The sequence below is a fragment of the Chinchilla lanigera genome, unplaced genomic scaffold (genome assembly GCF_000276665.1).
Source record: "Chinchilla lanigera isolate Chin_1 unplaced genomic scaffold, ChiLan1.0 scaffold00076, whole genome shotgun sequence".
In the NCBI taxonomy this organism is placed as follows: domain Eukaryota; kingdom Metazoa; phylum Chordata; class Mammalia; order Rodentia; family Chinchillidae; genus Chinchilla; species Chinchilla lanigera.
Genome location: NW_004955477.1, coordinates 5,170,879 through 5,193,307, shown reverse-complemented (window position 1 = coordinate 5,193,307; position 22,429 = coordinate 5,170,879). Strand labels below are relative to the sequence as shown.

The following is a 22,429-nucleotide window of genomic DNA, read 5'->3' as shown; positions in this document are numbered from 1 at the left end:
CAAACACAATAAGACAGACAATTCAGAACACCTTCAAAAAAAGAACACTTGTCGTCCTGATAAAGCTGAACAGAAGGCTTTTAGGGGGGATGCTTAAGCAGGTGGTAAAAATGGAATAGAAAAGGAGCAAGGAGTAATTATTAGCCCGGGAAGGAAGACATGCTGATGAATGAAAATGGGAACAGATGGAAATGACATTTTATGAAGTGAAAGAAAAGGACTATGGGACCAAGAGCTGGACTGAAAGACATTCAAAACTTTGTAAAACAGTGGAAAACCAGAATAGAGGGATAAGTTGGTGCAGAAGAAATATAGAAAGATAACAGAACATAATTCAACAATGAGAGTGTGCAATATAAAGAAGCAGAAAACACATTCAGTTTTGCTGGTTTCAAGGCACAAAGAAACTTTAATATAATCCCCCATCTCTTTGTCTCTCTGCTTCCCTGCACAGGCATGGAAATGCCAGCCACAAGGCCTGGGGACTGGGACCCTGCTCTTTGCCTTGCCTGCTCAGTATTATCAGGCGTGACAGTTGTCTTGGGTTCTGCAAGTCCCTGCTTCCAGTAGGGAGCTGTATAAATGTCAAATAGTGAATTAGCTGGAGGATGTACATCATTTCCACACAGTAAGTGTGGAATTACATGGGGAAAGTGGTCACAAGGTGACAAGCTATATAAATGGAGCTGTAGCTGAATGGTATTTTGTCAGGTTGAGGTAATGTTTAGCTTCTGTTTTATAATCTTGTGGACTCCGGGGCTCCTTCATTTTCAAGTTCAACAGGTATTAAGTCCTCTAATCTAATACACTGTAATAAACCGGAGTGGCAATTTGGTTCCTTAAAATTTACTACGTGTTAAATCAGACCAAGGAAATGTTTGTGATGTAAACGCCCCAGGTGCTGCAGGCCACATGCTCCAATGCAAGCCTAGTGGAACTTGTGCCATCAGTGAAGCCCATAAATCCTGTTGATGTCAGAGCCCTTCCTACATGCCTGTCTGCTTGTTCACCCACTCAATAAACTACTGTAATCATTTGGACTGCAGATTGTTATTCTTAGCAGACATACGGGATTCTAGGCAGAAAAGGCCAACCTTTTTCTTGCGAGAATTTGTCTTTATCTGATCTGTAACCTTTGCAGTGAAAGCGCTGCTAAAATAAAGTCAGTGTCAGACTCAGGAATGGAGCACAGAGAAGACGCAGCGTGTGGTAGGAGTGATGTGGGTCTGTACCTGGCAGGGTACTGAGGAGTGGGGAGGAAGGAGAGGTTCAGGGCCCAGGTTGGAGGTAAGATCTATACTAACGAATATGCCCAGTATACAAGCAATTATGGAATGCTTGAGCGATGGTCGCCTTTCCAACTGTGCAGTGTTTGCTAAAGCATTGCCCAGTAAGCGCTAGTTCAAGGAAAAAAAAGAGATAGTGTTGACAGTAGGGGAGGCTGTCTGCAGGGCAGGGGGATAATGTACTTCTTGTTCAATCTTGCTGTGAACCAAAAACTGCCCTTAAATTTTTTTTTTAAAAAAATATACCGGGTACCCAGTCTCTGTGCAGCTTTGGACTCACTCCAAGAGGCCTACTGAAGTAAGGACAGAGTTCTTGTCTTTGCTGCCAAATAGCTCAAGTCAGCAGGGCCCATGACTCAGGGTTGTCCCAGGTTAGCTGCGCCAGTGCTATCTGTTTAGAGCTGTGGAACCTCCCTCACCAGATCTGCCAGACCTAATGGGTCAGGATCTGCATTTAAACAAGATTGCCAGAGGGCTCTGGGGCCATGTGAGCTTGAGGTACATTAAGTAGGGAATATAGAACAGTTACCAGGTACAAAGCATGCCCGGAAGGAGGCAAACTAGTGGCATTTGGTGCTCAGGGAGGATTGAGCTAGGTTATGGGCGTAGGAAAAACTCCAAGGAGGAAACAGCATTAAAATATGCCCAGAAGCAGTGAAAGACTCCACTACAGAGACAGCAAGTGAGAAGAAGCTATTGCACACTGAAGGAAGAGGGTGAGGAAGTCTAGGGGGACAGACTCAGGGAGCAGTTTGCAAAGGGGCAAGATGTGGATGATGAGCAGGAAGAAAAGTAGGATGAGTCGCTACTGTCCAGGGCCTTCCCTGCCAGCAGAGCGGCTTGCTTCTGCCTGTGGAGTGGAAGGAGACTCTTAAAGTTGGGACATCTTTGAAGGCATTCAAGCTGTGATCCTAAGGAAACCAAACTTGCATCCAAAGGAGCAGAATCATAGGGACAGGGTATGACCACAAGAGACGGGAGTGAATAAAGCCTCTTGGATAGAGGCTTACAAGCAAACGCAGGATCAGCTGTATCTAGCAGCAGCGCTTTTGTCAGAGACTCAAATTGTTTAGCAGTGCCCCCGGCAGCACTGGGGTGAAGACTGTGGATTATGGAGTAAATATATAGGTGATGGGAGTCTTTCCTCCCTTACAGAACATGGATCTACAAAACATCAGAATGGGACTCAGGCCTTCAGGCCCAGGAAATAAAAAATGAGATTATGGCGGGCTCTGGTCAAGTAAAAAAACAAATACATCACCGGAGGTTATAATTCTGAATTTTAAAAATAAAATAGGTAAATACTGGAAAACCCCATCTTGCTTCAACAGAGTGATGTTGCTTTTCCTTGATTCTCACAATCTACCTTTGCAGTAGCTTCTGTTTTTACACAGAAGCTTCTCCTTCCTTCTCTTCCTTTTGTCTTATCCATATTTGCTTCAGGACCAGAAGGAGCTCCCAGCTTACTCCTCACTTTGAATTCCCTAATGCTCGTAACTATCAGACACCTGACAGTTATTTCAAACTGAAAGAAATGACATTTGATCGTAAGGAAAAAAAAATTTTGCTGTTTATTATACACTCCCTTGTCCTTCTGAAATGAATTCTATTCTTTCCTGGCTTTTGTCTTAATTTTCAAATTCTTTTAGGTACATTTCAGCTTTCAAAGTATGCATTCAGTGTAAGAAATGTATACCAACAGGCGCACACAGAATTCTGGCCACTTGTGATAGCCCTAAGGGACAGTCAGTACACTTTCCTGCCGGCATACAGAGGGATGTTACAGTTAGATAGTGTCCTTGCCTCACAGCTGCATTGTTCAACAGACACATACTGTCAGCCACAAATGTAGTTTTAAATGTTCTAGCTGTTATATTAAAAAATGTGAAATTAATTTTAGTAATATTTAATACACCTAAAATATTACTGTTTCAACAATACAAAAATATAATGAGATACTTGATATTTGTGTCAAAGGCTACATTAACCAGGTCCTGACTCGCTACTCTGTGCCTTGAACAACTGAAATTTACTTTCTTGTAGACCTGGAGGCCAGAAGTTCAAGATGAAGCTGCTGGCAGGGCTGGACCCTTTGGTGCCCAGTGGCTGCCTGTGGCCTGTGACTCAGTTCCAGACAGCACAGAACTCACGCCCTGTTCTTTGCTTGAAAGCTGGTTCCTTGGGTGCCCCCCTGCTCCAGGGCCCCCTAAGTTTCCACTAGACATACCACCTGCTCACCATCATCTCTGAGTCACTTTGAAATATTTTTCCCCAGGATAATTGCAATGTAGGAATGGAACACGTTAATATGTGCCCCAGGGCCCACCCAATATCCTGCTTCTTAATCATCAGTGATGGCCTTAGCTATTTCTCTTATTCCACTGCTTTCCAGAGAGGTATTTCTCAAATTACTATCTACATCCAAACCCACCAGGGCCACCCATGACTGGGCTTTATTTCCTAAGTTTTCTGGGGGTGGGGATTTAGCTCAGCAGCACAGCACCTGACTGCCAAGCGCAAGGTCGTGAGTTCGATTCCTGATACTGGAGAAAAACCAAAAAAAAAAAAAAAAAAAAAAGTGATTCTAAATCTGTACAAAGTGTCAAATGTTGATCTTGCATAGTGATTCCTATGTCCTACATCCCACCTGGTGAGATTTAGCATCTTTATCCCATTCTCTTGGGCCCTCCTGCAGTGTCCTGCCTACCAACTCTGCTCAAATGGAAGAAAGAATCCCAAGCTCTGAAGAGGCCAGGGTCAAGGCTCAACATCCAGTTTCATGAGAAGTCTCTATTCTCACATCTCCAGTTCTGCGAAGCTGAATTATTTGGGGGACTGGTGTGAATATTATCTCTCTTACCATTAAGAATATTTAAGCAATTTCTAGATTAACTTTTCCATGTGTCCCGAGCGTTCCTGATGCTCATAGCTAGAAATCCCGCCTCACCGATCTAATTAAATGGTGTGGTACATGTAGATGCTGTTCCACCCACCCATCCTTTTGGGAACTTCCCCAGTGCTTGAAGTTTGGTGTGGCCATGTGATTTGCTTCAGCAGATGACATGAAGAGAAACAGAAGTGTCATCTCTGGGCAGAAAGATAAAAGGTCCAGCCACTTCTTAGTGTCCCTTCCTGGCTGTGTCCATGTGGCAGAAACTCTGCTCACGTGGGTTCTGAGGAAGGAGGGGAGGGCGGGGAACAAGAATGAGAAACATACATGTGTTGCTCGGAGCCCTGGAGATTTTGAGGCTCGTACTCCAGCATCTTCCAGCCCAGCCTCCTGCACAGTAGGCATTTCTACTTCTATTTTGCCCAGAAAGTTTAATGCTTGTTGATGTAAATGAACTGTCTGCCTTGCAGCTCATCACCCAGGCACTGCCAATTTCATCTTACCAGCTTCTCTCTAGTGCCTATACCCTGGCTCTGGGTAGTTTTCTTTCTTCTCTGTAGTTTTAGCTTGATCAAGGCAGTTTACGCTCTTTTCTTTTTAACATTCTGTGGAAATATGGCAAATACCCTGAAATGGCTTTTCTTGTTGTTTTATCAGTACAACGTGAACAGCTGTTGGGAAGACAACCTTCTCAAACCCAGTCTGCCTCAAGGTCAGTCAACATGATCATCTCTCTCTCTCCATCCAAATACCAGGGATTGCTAGGTTGCTAGAAATGAGTACGTCTCGTCTGTTAGGAAACTCTTAAATGCTGAGTATTCATGTATTTGCTCCCAGTGAGCACATGCTATGTGCCAGGCACTGTAAGAGCATTAGGAGTATTGGGGGGAATCATTAAAGAGACACAGATGAAACTGGGTGTGGTAGCACACACCTTTAAATCCAAGAATTGTGGGAGGCTGAGGAGGGAGGATTGCCAGTTTGAGCACACAAATAACAAGTTAGCACCTTAGCAATACCCTGTCTCATAATAAGAAATGAACAAAGGGTGAGGGGTATAGCTCGGTATGAAGGCCATGGGTTCCACTGTCAATACCACAGCAAGAACAATAAACACACATTCAAACCTCTTATAAACTGCAGTAAGTCTGTAAAGGAAAGCAGAGGATGTCTTGGGCAGAGGAGTGGCATTTCAGCTGAGGTGGGAAAAAGTGAGCAGCAGACCTCTGCTAGGCAGCCAGGCTGCTGCATTTCAGACTCCAAAAGGGGCAGAGTGGCTGGAACACAGAGCAAGGATGGAAGAAGGGGTTGAGATCAGGTCAGAGAGGCTGTCAGAGACTGTGCTGCCCATGGAGAACCTGGCATGGCCACCTGCAAAGGCACATGTTCTGCAGCCCCGATGGTCTCTGGTCTTGAGCTTCATGGGTATCTCCCTGGGTATCCACCTGTGCCTGTCTTGCAGCACCTGATAACCCTTGTCTGATAATCCACAGCGCCTCAGAGCCACTGGTGGAAGGAATAGTTGAATCTGTTCCATTTCTTTAGTAGTTTGCTGAGAAACAGGATTCCCTAGGCTAAGCCAATAAAATTTTAGTAACTGGCCATAATTGTGAAAGCTTCTTATTTCTATGAAGAAATATATTCTGGACTGGGTGCAATCCACACAACATTTTCAGACCTTCTTTCCAAGTGGCCTTTATCGAGGCCACCAGCTATTCTGAAGATTTTGGACTTTTTGTTCCCCTGTGTTAAGGACAGCAGGAAACAAAAAAAAAAAGAATATTCTAATCATCACTTCCCATGTAAGGAGAACCCTGAGCTCATGCCCACAGGGACCCTGTTAACAGTGGCTGTTTCCACAGGAGACTGGCTTATGTGAACAACCATGAAAGGGGGCAGCTGTCATCTTTCTTGGCACTTGTGCTGTTGTGGGTAAAAACAATGTCCCCTGTGCAGTTCTAAACCCTGCTTGCTATGAAATCAGGGTTGTTGGATGGAATCAAGTTAAGATGAGGTCATCCTGGAGTAGGATGGGCCCTCATCCAGAGACTGGTGTCCTCATAGGGAGAGGGGAATGTGGACATTCAGACATGCTGGGAAAATGCCATAGGACAACAGGGACAGGGACTGGGATGAGGTGTCTATCAGGCAATAAATGCCAAGGACTCTCAATACTACCCACAAGCCAAAGCACAAGACTGTGTTCTCTCCTAGAGCTGGCATAGGGAGCATGGCCCAGCTACCACCTTGATTCCAGTTTATAGCTCCCAGAACTGTGAGAAAATCAATTTCTGTCATTGAAAGCCACCACTCTGTGGTGTTTTCACCTTCATGGAGTCCACTGGTCATTTTTCTCAAAGTGTAAAAATGCAGTTCCCCAGAGGAACGAAGAATCCAGACATGGCCACAGAATGAACTTATAAGTTATTTTGGTAGCGGATTTTAAAAACTTCTGAAGTCAGACCAGCAGTTTTTTAAGGGAACTACCTACCTGAATCATAAGTGATACAGTGATGAGATAGAAGATGGAATGATTACAATGATAGCAAATTTCCTTTGAGGAGAAGTCAACTGAATATATAACTTTGCCTAAATCAATTAGAGTAAAAGCCACCAAGGGAAAGCAATACCTGTCCTGCCACAGGATAAAAATTTTGGTAACAACAGAAATATACACAGTGTCAAAGGAATACACCTGTTCCAAGGGCACAGAGACATTTCAGCCACAGTCCCAGACGTGGTTCCCCCTGGTAAGAACTGTAAAAATACCTGTGCTTTTTCAGTTACTATCTGCAGAGCTTCTAAAAGAGGGCTATTGATTTTTTTAAAAAATGATTTTTACTTATAAGTACAAGCTGGAGGAACATGCATAAAACATTTCTGTACACAATTTATGACAAACGTCTAGTTCTGCAAACATCATGTGTTAAAAAATGTGTTTACATTGCTGTAGGGAAGTACACATAAAAAGAAAAACCAAAAAAAAGGCGCACTTTTTTTTTTACCTTGCCTTTGTCGAAGTAGTGGATGATTTCTTGGTAGAGCTGTTCTTTCAGCTGTCCCTGCGTTGTCGCCTGGTACCCGTCCCGCTGAGTGAGGTGGGCCGCACACACATCCTCCGACCACTGAGGCAAAAGCAAAGCAAGAGCAGTGCTGAGGCAGGGGCACATCCCATGGTATCACTGTGCCCCGTGTGGGTTACAATGCAACCAAGGCAAGCTCCACATTCTGCACACACGTATGGGCCTAGATTCCAGGGATGTGGCTGAGTGCTGTCATCAGGCTGCCAAGGGCATAAAATGTGAGCACAAGGCAAGCGAACATGTGAGGACAGAATGCAGGCAAGATTATCTGATGGATAAAACATGTAAACTCCTGACTTTCAGCTCAACAAATCAATGGCATTAAATACACGGCTCAGTAACAAACAGCAAATATTTGGTAAGAATCTACTATCTAGGTCAAAGATGAGTCAGAAGAAGCCTGACCTCCAGGAGCTCCCAGCCACCCAGAGATAGCGTGATTATGTATGAAAGCATCATAATGCAGAATTGCCCTGCAAAAGGACTTCATAGGCATCCAAGAGTAGGAGGCATGACTTAACACACTGGGTGGTGGGGAAGTCCCTGGAGCTTGCTGGCTCCTGGGTTTGCTTCAGCAGCACATGGGCTTGCTTCTGTGTGGAACCTTGGACGTGGAATGTGACCTTGTTTTAAGACAGGACAGTGAAGATACTGAAAAGAAGGCAATCGACTCCCAGGTCGCTTGGGCCACAGGAGAGTTCCTAACGGAACTGAGGGTGGCAGGATGTCTCTCCAGACTCAGTGCTGGCCATACCAAACCTGAATGGGACCAGCTGTGGCAACATATGTAAGGGGGCATGACAAAAGAGAGGACTAGACAAGCAGTAGGAAGCTGGGAACGACTATAGCATGAGGAACAAGGCCAAAGGGATTGCCATGAGGTAGGAAGCAAGGGTCCAGGGTGTATGGCAAGGTGCTGGGAGAGACATACGCCACACATCTTCCTAAAGGTAGGGGAGCCAGGGACTCCAAGGAAAAGGGGAAGGCTATGGGCCTGAAGGGTCCCCCATCCCTAGAACTGCTGTGTGAGAGTGAGAAACCTCCGTGTGGGCTCCAAGATTCTCACCTTAACATTGGGTTTTGCAGCTCCTCACCCCAACCGGAAGAGACAAACCTGTTAACATTAGCACTTGTGCATCATAGCTGGTATTACAGCTACTTTTACTGGGCAGTAGGAGGAATAAAAGTAAAACTTAGATGATTCTGAAATGTAACAACAATACAATAAAAAGGAACAAGATGGTTCAAATATCTTTGGATTTTAAAAATCACTTTGTAAAAAATAAAATGTTGAATAGAGAAGCAAAAAAACTTTTCTACACTTAATACGGGGATGAAGTCACTTGATTGCCAAGCCAAAAGCTAATGTTTTTATTGCTCTTGTTTCTGACCAAAAATATACTCAGCCAAAAAATATATATACTATTTGAGAATTATCATTAACAAATAGGAAGATATTTGCCATACTGAAGAGTTTTCATAACAACACAAATCATTTTGTGTAGTGAGTTGATTAACCAGCATGAAATCACATTTATAGCAGTTTAAAAATAGGAAAAGTTCTATAATGTAATGGTGTAAAAGATACATAGATTATGTAGTATTTATCATTTAACTGGAAAATTTAGAACCCAGTGAAAAAGATAATACAATGGGGCCTATTGATTTGAGCTGTGGAATAAGTCATCATGCAATCTGTGATAGACTCATCTGTACTCAATAAATTCAATGATTAAATAAACGATATGTTTATACAAACACACACATATGTTTTACATTCACACGCAGATATAAAAGTTTATGTTCTGTGAGAGAGAAAGGGTAAACAGTTTGTCAGTTTCAGTTTAATTTCTCTGGTGTAAAAGAAAAGCCTTCACATTTGCAAAAACACCTTGCTACTGAAATTTGAGTTTCTCATATATTCATAGTGGGATGCCTGCTGTCAGATACAGTCCCTGAAATCTCTGTCTTCATAAAGGATGTGCCTTGGGAGAACATTAGATGAATTAGAGACCAATGAAGCCCTTGGGCAGCTAGCCTCCAAAGACTATTCACGGGGCTCCCAGATTGAGCCAGCTCTTTGTGTTTTATTTGTCCTGGGCCCTTTGGTTTCTAGACAGAGGCAAACCTCCACACTCAAGTGCTGCTGAGCAGCCTGCATATATTTGTGTCACAGAAGCTATGGTGGATTAAAGGATCAAGACAGAGGCATCTTACTGGAATTATACCCCCTAATGTTGCCCTCCTTAACTCCCATTACCCAACAGACATTTCTCAGTGCCTATATAAATGTAATTTGCTCTGTTTCGTTTGTCATCCTCCTTTCGGTGTTTGGGATGCTGGTCTACATTTGGAAATAAGACTTCTTGAGTAAGCAGTCTCTGTATAAGGTCACTCAACTAAATTTGAAGTCTCATAACTGTACTTGTTCAGCCTGTTCAGAATTTTCTAATTTTTATAAGGATAGTATGAAAAAAGATAATCTAATGGCTTGCTGAAATTCTAAACTATAAAAAGGTTGTCTAACAGTTTCCCAGCCAACCAACCCTCCACTCCTTCACCTAGCCACCCATATATCCATCTACCCAGCATTCTATTCCTTACAAAGTATTCATTTTGTATTATTAACTGTGCTGGAATTGGACATGGGGGAAGAACATGAAAATGTCACTGCAAACAAAAAAACCTGATGTCTAAAGCTATCCGTGTAGGAAAAGAACCTCTGAGAGTTAAAAGTTGTCATGCCAGGCCGGTATTCATGAGCAACACTCTCTAGAGAATCAGGCAGAGAACACTAAAATGCAGTCTCAGCATGAACTGCGCAACAGATATGTCACGATCTGGTCCCTACGCTGATTGTGAAGATAATTAGGAGCAGGTCTCTTCCTTTTTCCTGGCTGCTCTACCAGGGATGTTCTTTCTTATTGATGTCATTCTTCACCACTACTGAATCTTGTTGGCACGAATAAGAAATTGTAGAATCTCTAACTTGCTGCCACCTCACAGCACTATGGTGGGAGTGTGAAATACCTGCTATCTTGTTCAATCTGCATTTGGTAGGATCAAACTGATAGCCGGAACACTTCCTAAATATTTTTGTTTATGTCATAGTATTTAACCAAAATCCATAAAATCTTATGCTATTGGTTTACTAGGATTTATCACAGAAAAGCAAAATTTTGAATAACCTTAGAATTTATAACAATCATAAAAGCGCACGATAACTTTTATTACCTTAAGAAGCTTTGCGTGGAGAAGCAAGGTATAAGCTGCTTCAGTGTAGTTATCACACTCTTTGTGCAGGTCACAGAGCTTGTATAAATACCTGAAATGATGAAATAGAGGTACATTCTTAAAATGTGACAAAATAATTTGTGTTAAGGATTGCGGGAACTATGTTTGATATTCAACAGTAACTCATATCTATACTTTCTTTTTACAGTGTTCATAATTCATAATGCCTTGAAAATTTTCAGTACAGAGAGCACTAAAAGAACCAAAAAGATTAAATGTATATGTGTGTGCATGTTACATATATATGAGTGTATATGTAATAAATATATTTAATTTTCAGCCTTCTACTTTCAAGGACAAAAATGAAGGTAATACACAAAGGTGGCATTTTACTTCAAGGTGTTTTATTCCTTCTCATCTTTTCCAGATTTTTCTTCAAACATCTGAAATGAGATTATAAAATCTTGATAGTGGCTTCCCACACTTCTATTGAATCCAACTGCACAAAAATCCATAGAAATCCAAATCCACAAGAAAAAAAAGCTCCAAAAATCACAGTGAATGTGATCAAAAGAACTTCTCTTTCATGAAGAAATAAAAGTTGCTATTTTAACATGAAGCAAGCTATACTTTGGATGAAAGAAACTATTTTCCCAAGTTTATATTATATTCAAATAGTATTGTTTTAAAGGGAAAGGAAAAAAAAATTGTATAATCACACTAAATATAATAAGTACATCATTAAACACTTATGCCACACATTACAGGTTTATCTTGTTTTTCAAAGTGGTAATCTTGCTAATTAATTGACAATGGGTCCCATAAAAGTGACCATGAAAAAGAGAGGCTTAACCATAGTGTTTCGGTGTAAGCACCATTTCCTTTCTGGTGCTGTTGGGGACTGAATTCAGTCCTGAGTGCAGAGTAGGTAAATGCTTTACCTCTGAGTTATACTCCTACTCCTGCATTATTGTAAATACAGAGGTAAATGAGGGAGCAAAATCTAGCAGGCAAAGCAAAACATATTTTCTTCTTTCATGGGAGAAAGACATAGAAACCATGGGGATAAGGTGTGTTAAGTGAGAAGACTGAAAAAATTCTAGATGGCTCCCCAAAGCCTCATGTGCTTATAGGTGAGACTTTTAGGAGGTGACTACATGATGGGTGTGTGTTACTAGACCATATGTGTGTAATACTGGACTACTCCATGCATTATTTTAGCATATTTCTGGGTGTGGATGATGGACTTACTGAACAGTCTGGGTGCAGGTGGCACCAACCAATAGGCTTGTAGCCTGGATGGAATAAAAAGGGAAAGAAGGATGTCCTGTTGCTTCCTGCCATGCCATGAACTGTTTCTCCACTGCAAACCCATCCTGCCTTGGGACCAGCTGACTATGGACTGAAACCTCTGCAAATTGTGAACTAAAACAAATCCTTCCTCTTTTAACTTGTGGGTATTGAGTATTGTGTCTCAGTGACAAGAAAGTAAGACATTTGTCGATTTCTTGTTGCTCCTAACTGGACTTCTCATTTGATCACATGACTTACTGTGAAACATTAAACTCTGTGGTGTTATCTTTTATCAAAAGGCCATATGAGCTGGCCAAGAGGTACAATAACCCTGTGAATTAATGATTTATAATTATATTAATGATTTTTGCTTGCGAGTTAGTTAAATGTGACCCACTAAAACCTCATTGGTATAAACCGGCTGCACTATGAATAAGAATACAGCTGGGGGCTCTACCAACCTCACAGGCATCAGTTTTCTACGAAATAAACCCCTATGTTTATAAAACATTTCTTAACATGGACTTGATAAATGGCACTTAGAGTAAACATGCAGAGTATGCAGACAAACACGATGCTTACATACCTAATATACATTTCTTCTCTTTCAATTTCTTTGTAGAAATTCTGAAAAATTAAACCACACACTGTTTTAAGAAGCTTGTTTCACAGAAGGCATTATATATACGTTAAAAATTCAATGCTTTTCAACTTCTGTCACACATAGCCAAATGGACCCAAGTGTTTGGATTATAACCATAAACTCACACAAGTTGTAAAACCATCACACTGTTTTATATTTTTGTTTTTCTAATGAATATCTTTCCTACACTTTCAACACTTGATTAAAATTCATTTCTGTTATTTGAAATTTACTAGTCTTTAGTTAAAACAAAGTACGTGCTAAAGATATGATCTCCGAACAACTATAATCTCATTTAAATAAACAAATAACCCAATTTGAGAATAAGCAAAGAAGTTTTATTAACAAGAGTCATGCACCATGACATTCTAGTCTTTAGCTGCTCATGACAGTAGCCCCCGGTCACATATATCTAAAGGTGAAGAAATTTTAATTGGCATTAGGTAAAATTAAGAAATCACCTCCTCAGTAGTACTTAGTCAAACTCTGTTCAGTAGCTACATGGGGCCATTTTTACTGTATTGAATTGTTCATAGAGAACAAATACATCATCCCAGAAAAGTCATTGTTCTGGGCCAAAAGATCTTCCAAACCATAGTAAGAAGACAGGGTACCATTTAAAAAGTCCTTCAATGCAAACAGTGATCAGAAAGGTTAGTAAGCACATTGCAACCAGTGGACTATTTCTGCAAAATATACTTTAGTTGAGCATAAAAATTTCCATCAAAATTACATTTCTTCATGTGAATATGTCTATGAACACTTTAAAATTTTAGTCATATGGGGGACATCACAAAGGTAAAAGAAGGCTCGTCAAATGGAAATATCATAGGCCACTTTCAGTGTGAAATGCAATACCTAAAATGATGTTGTAACTCTAGAATAATGCCTGAGGGAACTAGAGAATATCATTATTACAAAGATAGATAATGACCCAACAGGACACCATAGGCTCTTTATATTCATTAACAAAAACGGGTCTTGCTTCCGAGATTGATATCTTTGCAAAGAAGTGGTAAGTATAGAAAGTAAGAAGGGATGCGTTAAGAAAAACATTATCAAGATTTTCAAACTATGCTCTGACATTTTAATGTGTTCCAGTTTCTATGACGCAGCTCAGTAATGAGGATATTTTCAACTGAAAACTCAGAGCAACGTAACAAAGAGAATCGCATCAAAGGCACAGAAAAAGCCCTCATTTTCAACTCTAACTCACCAGTATTTATAAGCTGCAATCTCACACTATGCCTTTCTGTACTCATACTTTTAAACCTTTCCTAAGGTTTGATCATTCTCCTTTACAATTTCACAAGGCCAATATCATGCGACCTTTATTCCTTTCAGAGATACAGAATGTCTTCTATTTTCTGACTGTGCTGAGGTCTGTTCTCTTCGTAGGATTTCAAAAACCTTTCTAAGAACCAAAGCACACTCATCTCAAATCCCAATTTCTATATAAAACCTTTGTGTTTCTTACGTCAAAGTTCACGCTGCTCCAGTGCTCCCTTTCTGGGCTGTGAAGCAGTGCTCTCCTCTGAATCCCAATAGCTTGTCTCTCAAGCGCCTTCCACACCAGCACCCCAGATCAGCAGCTTGAAAAGTAGCTCCCAGAGGAACCCCAGTGGAACTGGGCTTCAACTCTAACCCACTTCAAGACACTGATTTTCCAGAGCTTAGACATTTGCATTGCATTTCGATTTCTGAATCTTTTATGACTCAAACAGATACTAAGAGTTTTAGAATTCTGGTCTAAAACCTGCATGGATTAGCTATGTAAAGGGGCCAGGAATGGAGAAACTGATCCCAGGCAAATAATGATGGCTCTATGAGTCTGAGAAATAGGTGGGTTGGTGATTGCACAAACAATCAAGTTATTGATCAGTAATTAAAGACTGCTTGATTAGGAGATGACAGGAAATGCTATTTAGAGAATCATAATTGCATATATTATCAAGTGGGAACCATGGTGACATGGGGACATTCAGGAGACTGAGTTCTAGACCGAGTGACTGCTCATGTGTTTGTTATCTTTATTTTCATTTTTGCTTTTGTAAGAGCAGGGAAGAGTAGTACATTAATGAGCCTGCATGACTTAGCATGTTCCATAAACTCTGTTTAAAATAATCACAACACTGGTTACAAAGAAAATTTGGCAATGGATTTAAAAGGGACTGATATATTCTGTGCCTTTTATTTGCTTACTTAGTTAAAAAATATACTTTTATTTTTAGCACACACATAGTGATTGTACATACTTATGGAGTATAGTATGGCCATATGTATATGTATCACATATATAATATATGTTATATATGTCATGTATAAGATCTAGATTATTGACGCATCTATCACTTTAGACATTTATCATTTCTTTATGCTGGAAACATTCAAAATATTCTCTACTAGCTATTTTTGTTTTTGAGTAGCATCAGATTCATTTATTTACTTTGTAAATAGACCTACTTTGTAGGTCTTTATTAAGCTAATTATCATAAATATAGATTAAAAGTCAGAATAACAAGCCAAAAAACATATAAGGTAATTATTCTAAATAAAGGTATTTAGATACATTGACCTATTTTTTATTATTATTATTATTATTATTATTATTATTATTATTGTCTTTTTGAGACAGGGTCTCGATATGCACTTAAGGCTGGCCTTGACCTCACTTTGTAGGCCAGGCTGGTCTCAATGATCCTCATGCCTTAACATCCGGAGTGCTGGGACTATAGGCATGTGCCACCCTGCCCAGCCCACACTGACCTATTTAGATATATTGATATATTATTCTGTTAGATTATAGATAACATTCTTTCTATTTTTTCTACTGTCTTTTATTTTGTATTTTATTTATATATTGGGCTGCTCATATGTGAGAAATGTGATATTCAAGCTTGTGTGTCTAACTTACATTAGACACATTTGTTAAGTGAGACCATTTAACATTATGTGGTTTCAAGGCACATCCAATTCCCTGCAAATGACTCAAGTTTATCCTTCTTTATGGCAAAGTGTTACCCTACTGTGTATAAATAACACATTTTCTTTATCTGTTCATCTATTAATGAACAAATAGTCTGTTTCCAACATTTAGTTACTATGAATTGTGCTAGTATAAAAATGGGTAAGTATATATCACTGGTATTTATGTCTTCACTCTTTCAGAAAGAAACCTAGCAGGCAAATAGCTAGGTCAAATGAAATTTTAGTTTTACTTTTTTTGAAGAATCTCCATACTGATTTCCATAGTGGTTGTATCAATTTATACCCCAACCAACGATGAAGAAGGACTCTTCTAGTAAGAGTTTTAGAATTCTGGTACTAAATTTGCATGGATTGGCGTTGTAATCCCCCACAGCCCCTCCAGTATTTGTTATTACTTGATTTCTTGAAGATAGCTATTCTTTCTGGAGTAAGATGAATCTCAGTGTCCTTTTGATTTGCATTTCTCAAATGGCCAGTGATGTCAAACATTTTTTTTCTTGTACTTATTGGTCATTTGCCCTTGTTTGTTTGAGAAGTGTCTATTCATTTCAAATGCCCAGTTTGTGATTGGGTCTTCTTCTACTGGAGAGAAGCAGAAAGCTTTCCCTGTAAAATTAGTAATAAGACAAGGACATCTACTGTCACGACTCCTGTTCAGTATAGTTCCTGAAACATTAGCCAGGGGACTTAGACAAAAGAAAGAAATAGAAAGGATATGGATAGATAGGAAAGAAGTTAAATCTCATTATTTGCAGATTACGTCATACTCTACATAGCAGACTACCAAAAAAACCTCCTAGAATTATTGAAGATTTTGGCAACTCTGTTCATTAAAGAGATTGACCCATAGTTCTTTTTTGGTTGGGTCCTTTTCTGGTTTGAAAGGACCAGGAATGACATTGGAGTCATTAAAGAGTTTGAGGTGTATTATGGCCAGGTTTTCTCTAAAGTTCTTATAAAATGAGGCAGTGAATCCACTGGGATCCAGGCTTTTCTTAGTTGGTAGTTTGTGCCATTAAGTCTTCAATTTCCCTGACAAGATACTGGATTATTGAGGATTTCTATATCTTCCTGGTTCAGCCTTGGTAGTTTGTATGTATCTAGGAATCTATCCATTTCTTTGAATTTTCCATTGTGTTTAAGTACATGTTCTCCAAGTAGTTACTGAAGATCTTCTGGATTTCAGCAGAATCCATTGTGATTCTACCTTTTTTTCATTTAGAATTGCATGGATTTGAGTCTTTTTTTCTCTCCCCATACTTTGGTAAGACTGCTTAAGGATTTGTCCATTTTATTTATTCTTTTAAAGTGCCATTTTTTTTGATTCATTGATTCACTGTATTGTATTTTGGTCTCCATTTCATTATTTTATGGTCTGATCTTTATAATTCTTTCCCTGTATCTGTTGTGGATTTGGATTGTTCTTGTTCTTTAGGTCTTTAAGTGCACCTTTAAGTTATTTATTTGAACTTGTTCTGGTTTTTTTTAATGTGGGAATTCAACACTATAAACTTTCCTCTTAGGATTGCTTTCATTATAGCCCACAGGTTCTGGTATATTGTACTGGCATTATCATTTGTAGCAACTATCTAATTTTTTTCTTTAATTTCACCTGTGACACACTGATTATTCAAGAGGGTATTAATTTACATGTGTTTACATAGCTTATGTGCTTTCTTTTGCCACTGGTTTCTAGTTTCACTGCACTATGATCTGATAATATGCATGGGATAAGTTGGATTCTTTTGCATTTACTGCACTTAAGTATGCTTTATGGGCTAGTATGTAGTCTATTTTAGAGAAAGTCCCATATGCAGCTCAGAAGAATGCACATTCTGTTGGTGGATAGAATAGTCTGTAGATATCTATTAAGTCCTTTTGTGTAATGGATTGGCTCAACTCTGATATTTTCTTGTGCATTTTTTTTTTTTTTTTTTTTTTTTGGTCTGATTGATCTGTCCATATGTGACAGTGAGGTATTAAGGTGCCCCCTATATAACTGTATTGGTATTTATTTGATTTTTCATGTCAATTATTATTTGTTTTATGAAGTTGAGTGCACCAGTATTTGGGAAATATAAATAATCTCTTTCTGTTGAATTATTCCATTAATTAATATGTAGTTATCCTTTTGTCTCTTCTGATCAAACTTGGCTTATAATCTACTTTATCTGAAATTAGGATAGCTAATCCTGCCTTTCTATGAGTTCCTGTTGCATGGAATATTGTTTTTCAACCTTTGGTTTTTAATGTGTGAGTTTCCTTTTGAATTAAATGTTTCTTGTATACTGCATATTGCTGGGGTTTGTTTCATGATCCATTCTGTTAATCTGAGTCTTTTGGGGAATTGAGACCACTCACATTAAGAAGTATTACTGAGACTTACTCCTGTCACTGCATTGCATTATTGTCCTATTGCTTATTTCTTTTTCTCTTTTTCCTTTTTCTTAGCTGCTCATCCCACTAGGCGTATTCTTCTTTCTCACTTATTGGCAATGTTGGTTTTATTGTCTCTTTCTAAGATATCCTTAAGAATTTTTTGTCATGTGACTTGGTGGTTATGAATTTCTCAGTGTGCTCTGTGTCATGGGAATACCTTCCTTCTCCATCACTTTTGAAGGGAAGTTTTGCTGGATACATAAACTGGGGTTGCAAACTGTTATCTTTTAGGGCTTGAAACACGTCACGCCAAGCCCTCCTGGACTTTAAGATTTGTATAGAAAAGTCAGCAGTGATTACTATGGGTTTACCTTTGTATGCGACTCAATGCCTTTTCTAATAGCTTTTAAGATTTTGTCCCTCTAATGAACTTCAAAAACTTTGTGTACAATATGGCATACAGTGGTGCTCTTCTGGGTATAGCTATTTATGGTTTTATATGCTTCACTTAACCGTATGTTTCTTTCTTTCTCTATACTTGAGGGATGGGGTATCTTCTGCCATTATTTCTCTGAACAGATTTTTTTATGCTATTTGTTTTGTCTTCTGATTTTTCACTTATTTCAGTTACTCTGAGCTTAGCTTTGTTTGTGTCATCTACCAACCATTGGATCCATCTTTCATGTTCTCTCGTTGACTTTAAGGTGTCTTTGAAGGTATACTTTTCTTCTAGTCCTGAAATGCTGTTCTTTTATTGGTTGCTTCTGCTGTCCATACTTTCAGTACAATTTTTAATCTCCTGGATTATGGATTGAAACCCTTTTATGGACTCTAATTCTTTGCTAAGGTGGTCATTTATGTTTTGCATCATTGTGTTTAGCTCACCTAGTATTTCTTTTTTCCGGTGCCTGGAATCAAACTCACAACCTTGTGCTTGCCAGGCAGGCACTGTGCCACTGAGCTAAATCCCCAGCCCCTCACCTAGCTTTTTATTAGTGTCATTTCAAAGCTCTTGGATCATTTTGGTTATTACTTCCATTTTCTGTTTAGTTATCTTTTCTGTGATTCTGCTGAGTACCTCTTTGCTTTGTTTTCTAATGTTCTCTGTTATCCTTTCAAATAATATGGGTGTGTATCTTATGCTATTTTGCCCTTTTGTGCCCTCTAGATTGACTTTGGCTGAGTTGGGAATTTGGGGAGGAATTTTGTTAGCTTGTCTTCTCATGTTTCAATTTTTTTGTTTTGTTTTGTGCTGAAGTTTGTGGATGCTTATAATGTAAAGACTTTGTTGCTAGTATAGAGATATCTTTAGTTACTTTTCAGGGATGTACTTTCGGCACAGTTAACTATATAGCCCTTTGCCTCCTCCCCAAGAACCCACCACCTTGGTTAATTTGGGAGGTGACATGCAGTGTAATCCAACAGCTGAGTTCTCTGGTAATAAACTCTAATACTGTGAATGTTACAAAGGTAACCTGAATGTTGGCTCACAGACAAGTAACAATTATGTGATCCCTGTAATATCACACAAATCAGCTATAGTAATATTGACCAAGACAAACTGGATATTAACATAGTATAAGAACTAATGATGTACCACCCTTAACTATAGCGAAGAAATCCACAATTACAGTGTGAACATATTAAGAAAACCCAGGTAATGACTTACAGATAATATGTACTAAGTGCAACAAGCATAGCACCACCAGTGGAATAAAAGAATTCAATAGTAATGTTACAGAATTAACTATCAAAGGATTAACAATGCTTTATTGTTATATAATTAAAGATATAGGGTTTGTGAACGGGGAGACACAAGAAGAAAAACTTGAAACCTTAAACTATATGACAAGAGAAAGAGGAGAAGTGGTCAAAAGGATCCTATTGGGGAACAGAAAGATATTTATAGAGTTAGGTAAAGGTAAGAGAAAAAAACTGATTAGAAGTAGAGATAAAAGAAAAGAGAGAAAAAGGAAATTATATAGAGAGCAAAAATAAGTGAGAACATCAAGGTGTGAAAAATTAAGAGAGGGAAGAGGAAGAAACAAACAAAGAGGAAATAAAAAAAAGACAGAGATAAGAAGCAAGGAAGAAGGACAAAGGGAAACTCCTCTCGCTCCACTAAAGTGGTGGAGGAAGAAAAGAAAGAAGAAAAAAAGAAAACACAAAAACAAAACAAAAAACTTAATACACACAAAAACAACAAACAAATAAACAAAAAACCATACTAAAACCAGAATCAAAAAGCAAAAGAAAAACAACATATATACACACAAAAAGAGAAATCTCTCATGAGAAACTACATTGAAGATATCAATATGTAATACAATAAGCATTGTTAATTCCCTACCACTCTGTTTGTAACTCTGTAATGTCTGTACTGATCCTTTGCTATTTTGTAAAATGTTGTCGGTCTGTTAGTATTTTCCTCCTTTTATTTCTAAAATAAAAAAAAAAAAAGAGAGAAATCTCTTTGTGATTCTGAACTTGTGGTTTTCTTCTGGAATCTACAATTTTGGGACAGTGCCCAAGTCATGAAATGTCCCTGCTCATGCTGTAGATAAAGCGGCCATCAGATCTCAGATCCATGCTGGATGCAGGCACTGGCAGGCAGTAGGATTAGGGCCCGGGTGCCAAGGATAGGACTTTCAAATCCAGAACAGTTCAGGCTGACACTAGCTCCTGGCCATGTGAATGGGGCGTGCATCCCTTAGCTTAAACTTCTTTTTTTTTTTTGGTTTTTCTCCGGTACCGGGAACCGAACTCACGACCTTGCGCATGCCAGGCAGGCGCTTTTGCTGCTGCCTTAGCTTAAACTTCTCATGGGGCCTCTTTCCTGCCTTGACTTCAGCTCCTTGACCACTGTTGGTTGTCTCTTACCCAGTCACTGTGGGAATGTGACTGGGTAAAAGAAAGTACTGCTGGGAATTGTGAATTGAAGCTGTTCTGTGGCTGCTCTGAGTTCTGGGTTAAAAAAATCAACACTTCTCCAGAATGATATCCAACCAAGCACTCTCTCCAATGGACATTTGGGTGCTTGGACTCGTGTTGCTCACTAGATATTACCAGGTCAAAGGATTCTCAATGGGAGCAAAATCCTGTGCTCTCCCTGCAGCTCACAGCACCTGCTGGTCCACTAGACCACTGCATTTTTCCCTGAAGCTCCTGAAGCTTCCAGATTGTGCTTTGTCCTTGTAAATATTATTCTCTTTGTCAAGAGCCAGGAGCCAGGGAGACAGTGCAGAATATCCTTCCCTTCTCTGCAATGAGATCTGTCTCTTCAAGTTCTCTGTAGGTTTAATTTTCCTGCCAGGTCCTTCCTGGTTTCTGGGGATCTACTTCTATTTTTTTCTTCCCGAAGTTGTTATTTTTCAGTGCTTGGATTCCAAATCTCAGAGAACCCGAGTTGTTGCTTGTCATTCTGCCATTTTCCCAGAAGTTCCAACACTATTAGCTATTTTGAAATATTCAATTAATTACTGTCAACTGTAATTATCCTATTGTGCTATTGAATATTGGAAGTTATTCTTCCAGTCTAGCTGTACTCCTATACCCATTAAGCATGATTTCTCCATTTTAATTTATTTTCAACTTTAAGATTTTGTGGGATTTCTGCTTAGTGACTATACTTTATTTCTAATATACATTTAAATATCTACATGCTTTTAGAGATGGATGTACATACTCATTCATGAAATCTGACTTGTTTCTACAGTAAAAGTACAAAGAAGAAAGGTAAAAATGGACCATGAGCTTGGCAGTGAATATTTAGACAGGATCCTATCTGTAAAGTATAGCTATGTATAATATTCTCATTTCTTGTTTCTCTTTGTCCTGTAGGTTTATTGTTTTACATAAAAGCTCTGTAACAGGTTGAAATCCATTCTGCCATCCCTAAGGGATGGTTAAGGATAGAATACTTACCTTCTCATGAAATGACTCAGGATGCCTCAAGTTGAGAGAATTACTAACATGAAATAATCTAAAGAATCCCGGGTGCTTCTTAGTTAAAATCAAACTACTGCTGACCACAGTAACTGTAGGTGGGCACTGAGTCAGGCTCTCAATAAAGGAAGAACCCATGTCATCTTCAGCAATTGTGACTGTAGTTGTCATTGTAGGAGTTTATTTTCCATCACCTTCATTTTGGTGATAAGAATGGTATACTGCCATTTCTCCACCAGGTTTCATATCTTGGTGAGCATAAGAGATCTTGCTTAAAACAAAATGGAAGTCTTAATCATCAGCACTGGAAACTTACTAAATTTATTAACACTTCATACTAATTGGCCCATTAGATCCCCTTTAGAACCAGAGGGAGCACTATAGAATTATGTCTGTAGTAGGGAATTATTTTTGAAAAGGTCGTCATTTTTCTCCCACAGAAAAATACTGGCTTCTATTTCATGTCAACCACTAGTCAATTATTTTTGACAGACGCAAGAATGTGAGAACACACTGCAGCTACAGCCAGGTATTTTGCTGTGCCTAAGGCCAAGACCAGCTTACCCGGGGAAGAGCTGGCTTCTGTGATACTCGCACAATGTATGGGCAAATATCAAAAAGATTGCATGTACAGACACCAGAACCTAGTAATTTCTGCAGTTGCTCAGGACGCTTCTGATGCACATGC

General features: G+C 39.2%; 1 protein-coding gene across 3 annotated transcripts in view; it reads right to left on the bottom strand.

The window, feature by feature from the left end:
- Dock1 (dedicator of cytokinesis 1) overlaps positions 1-22,429 on the bottom strand; it is a 518,033-nt gene that overhangs the window by 50,505 nt on the left and 445,099 nt on the right. For all 3 annotated transcript variants that reach the window (XM_005402009.2, XM_005402010.2, XM_013503070.1), the window contains exons 36-38: positions 12,373-12,413; positions 10,494-10,584; positions 7,182-7,301 (exon numbers count right to left, since the gene is read on the bottom strand). In XM_005402009.2, the coding sequence (XP_005402066.1) occupies positions 7,182-7,301; positions 10,494-10,584; positions 12,373-12,413 (252 nt within the window). The remainder of the gene's footprint in view (positions 1-7,181; positions 7,302-10,493; positions 10,585-12,372; positions 12,414-22,429) is intronic.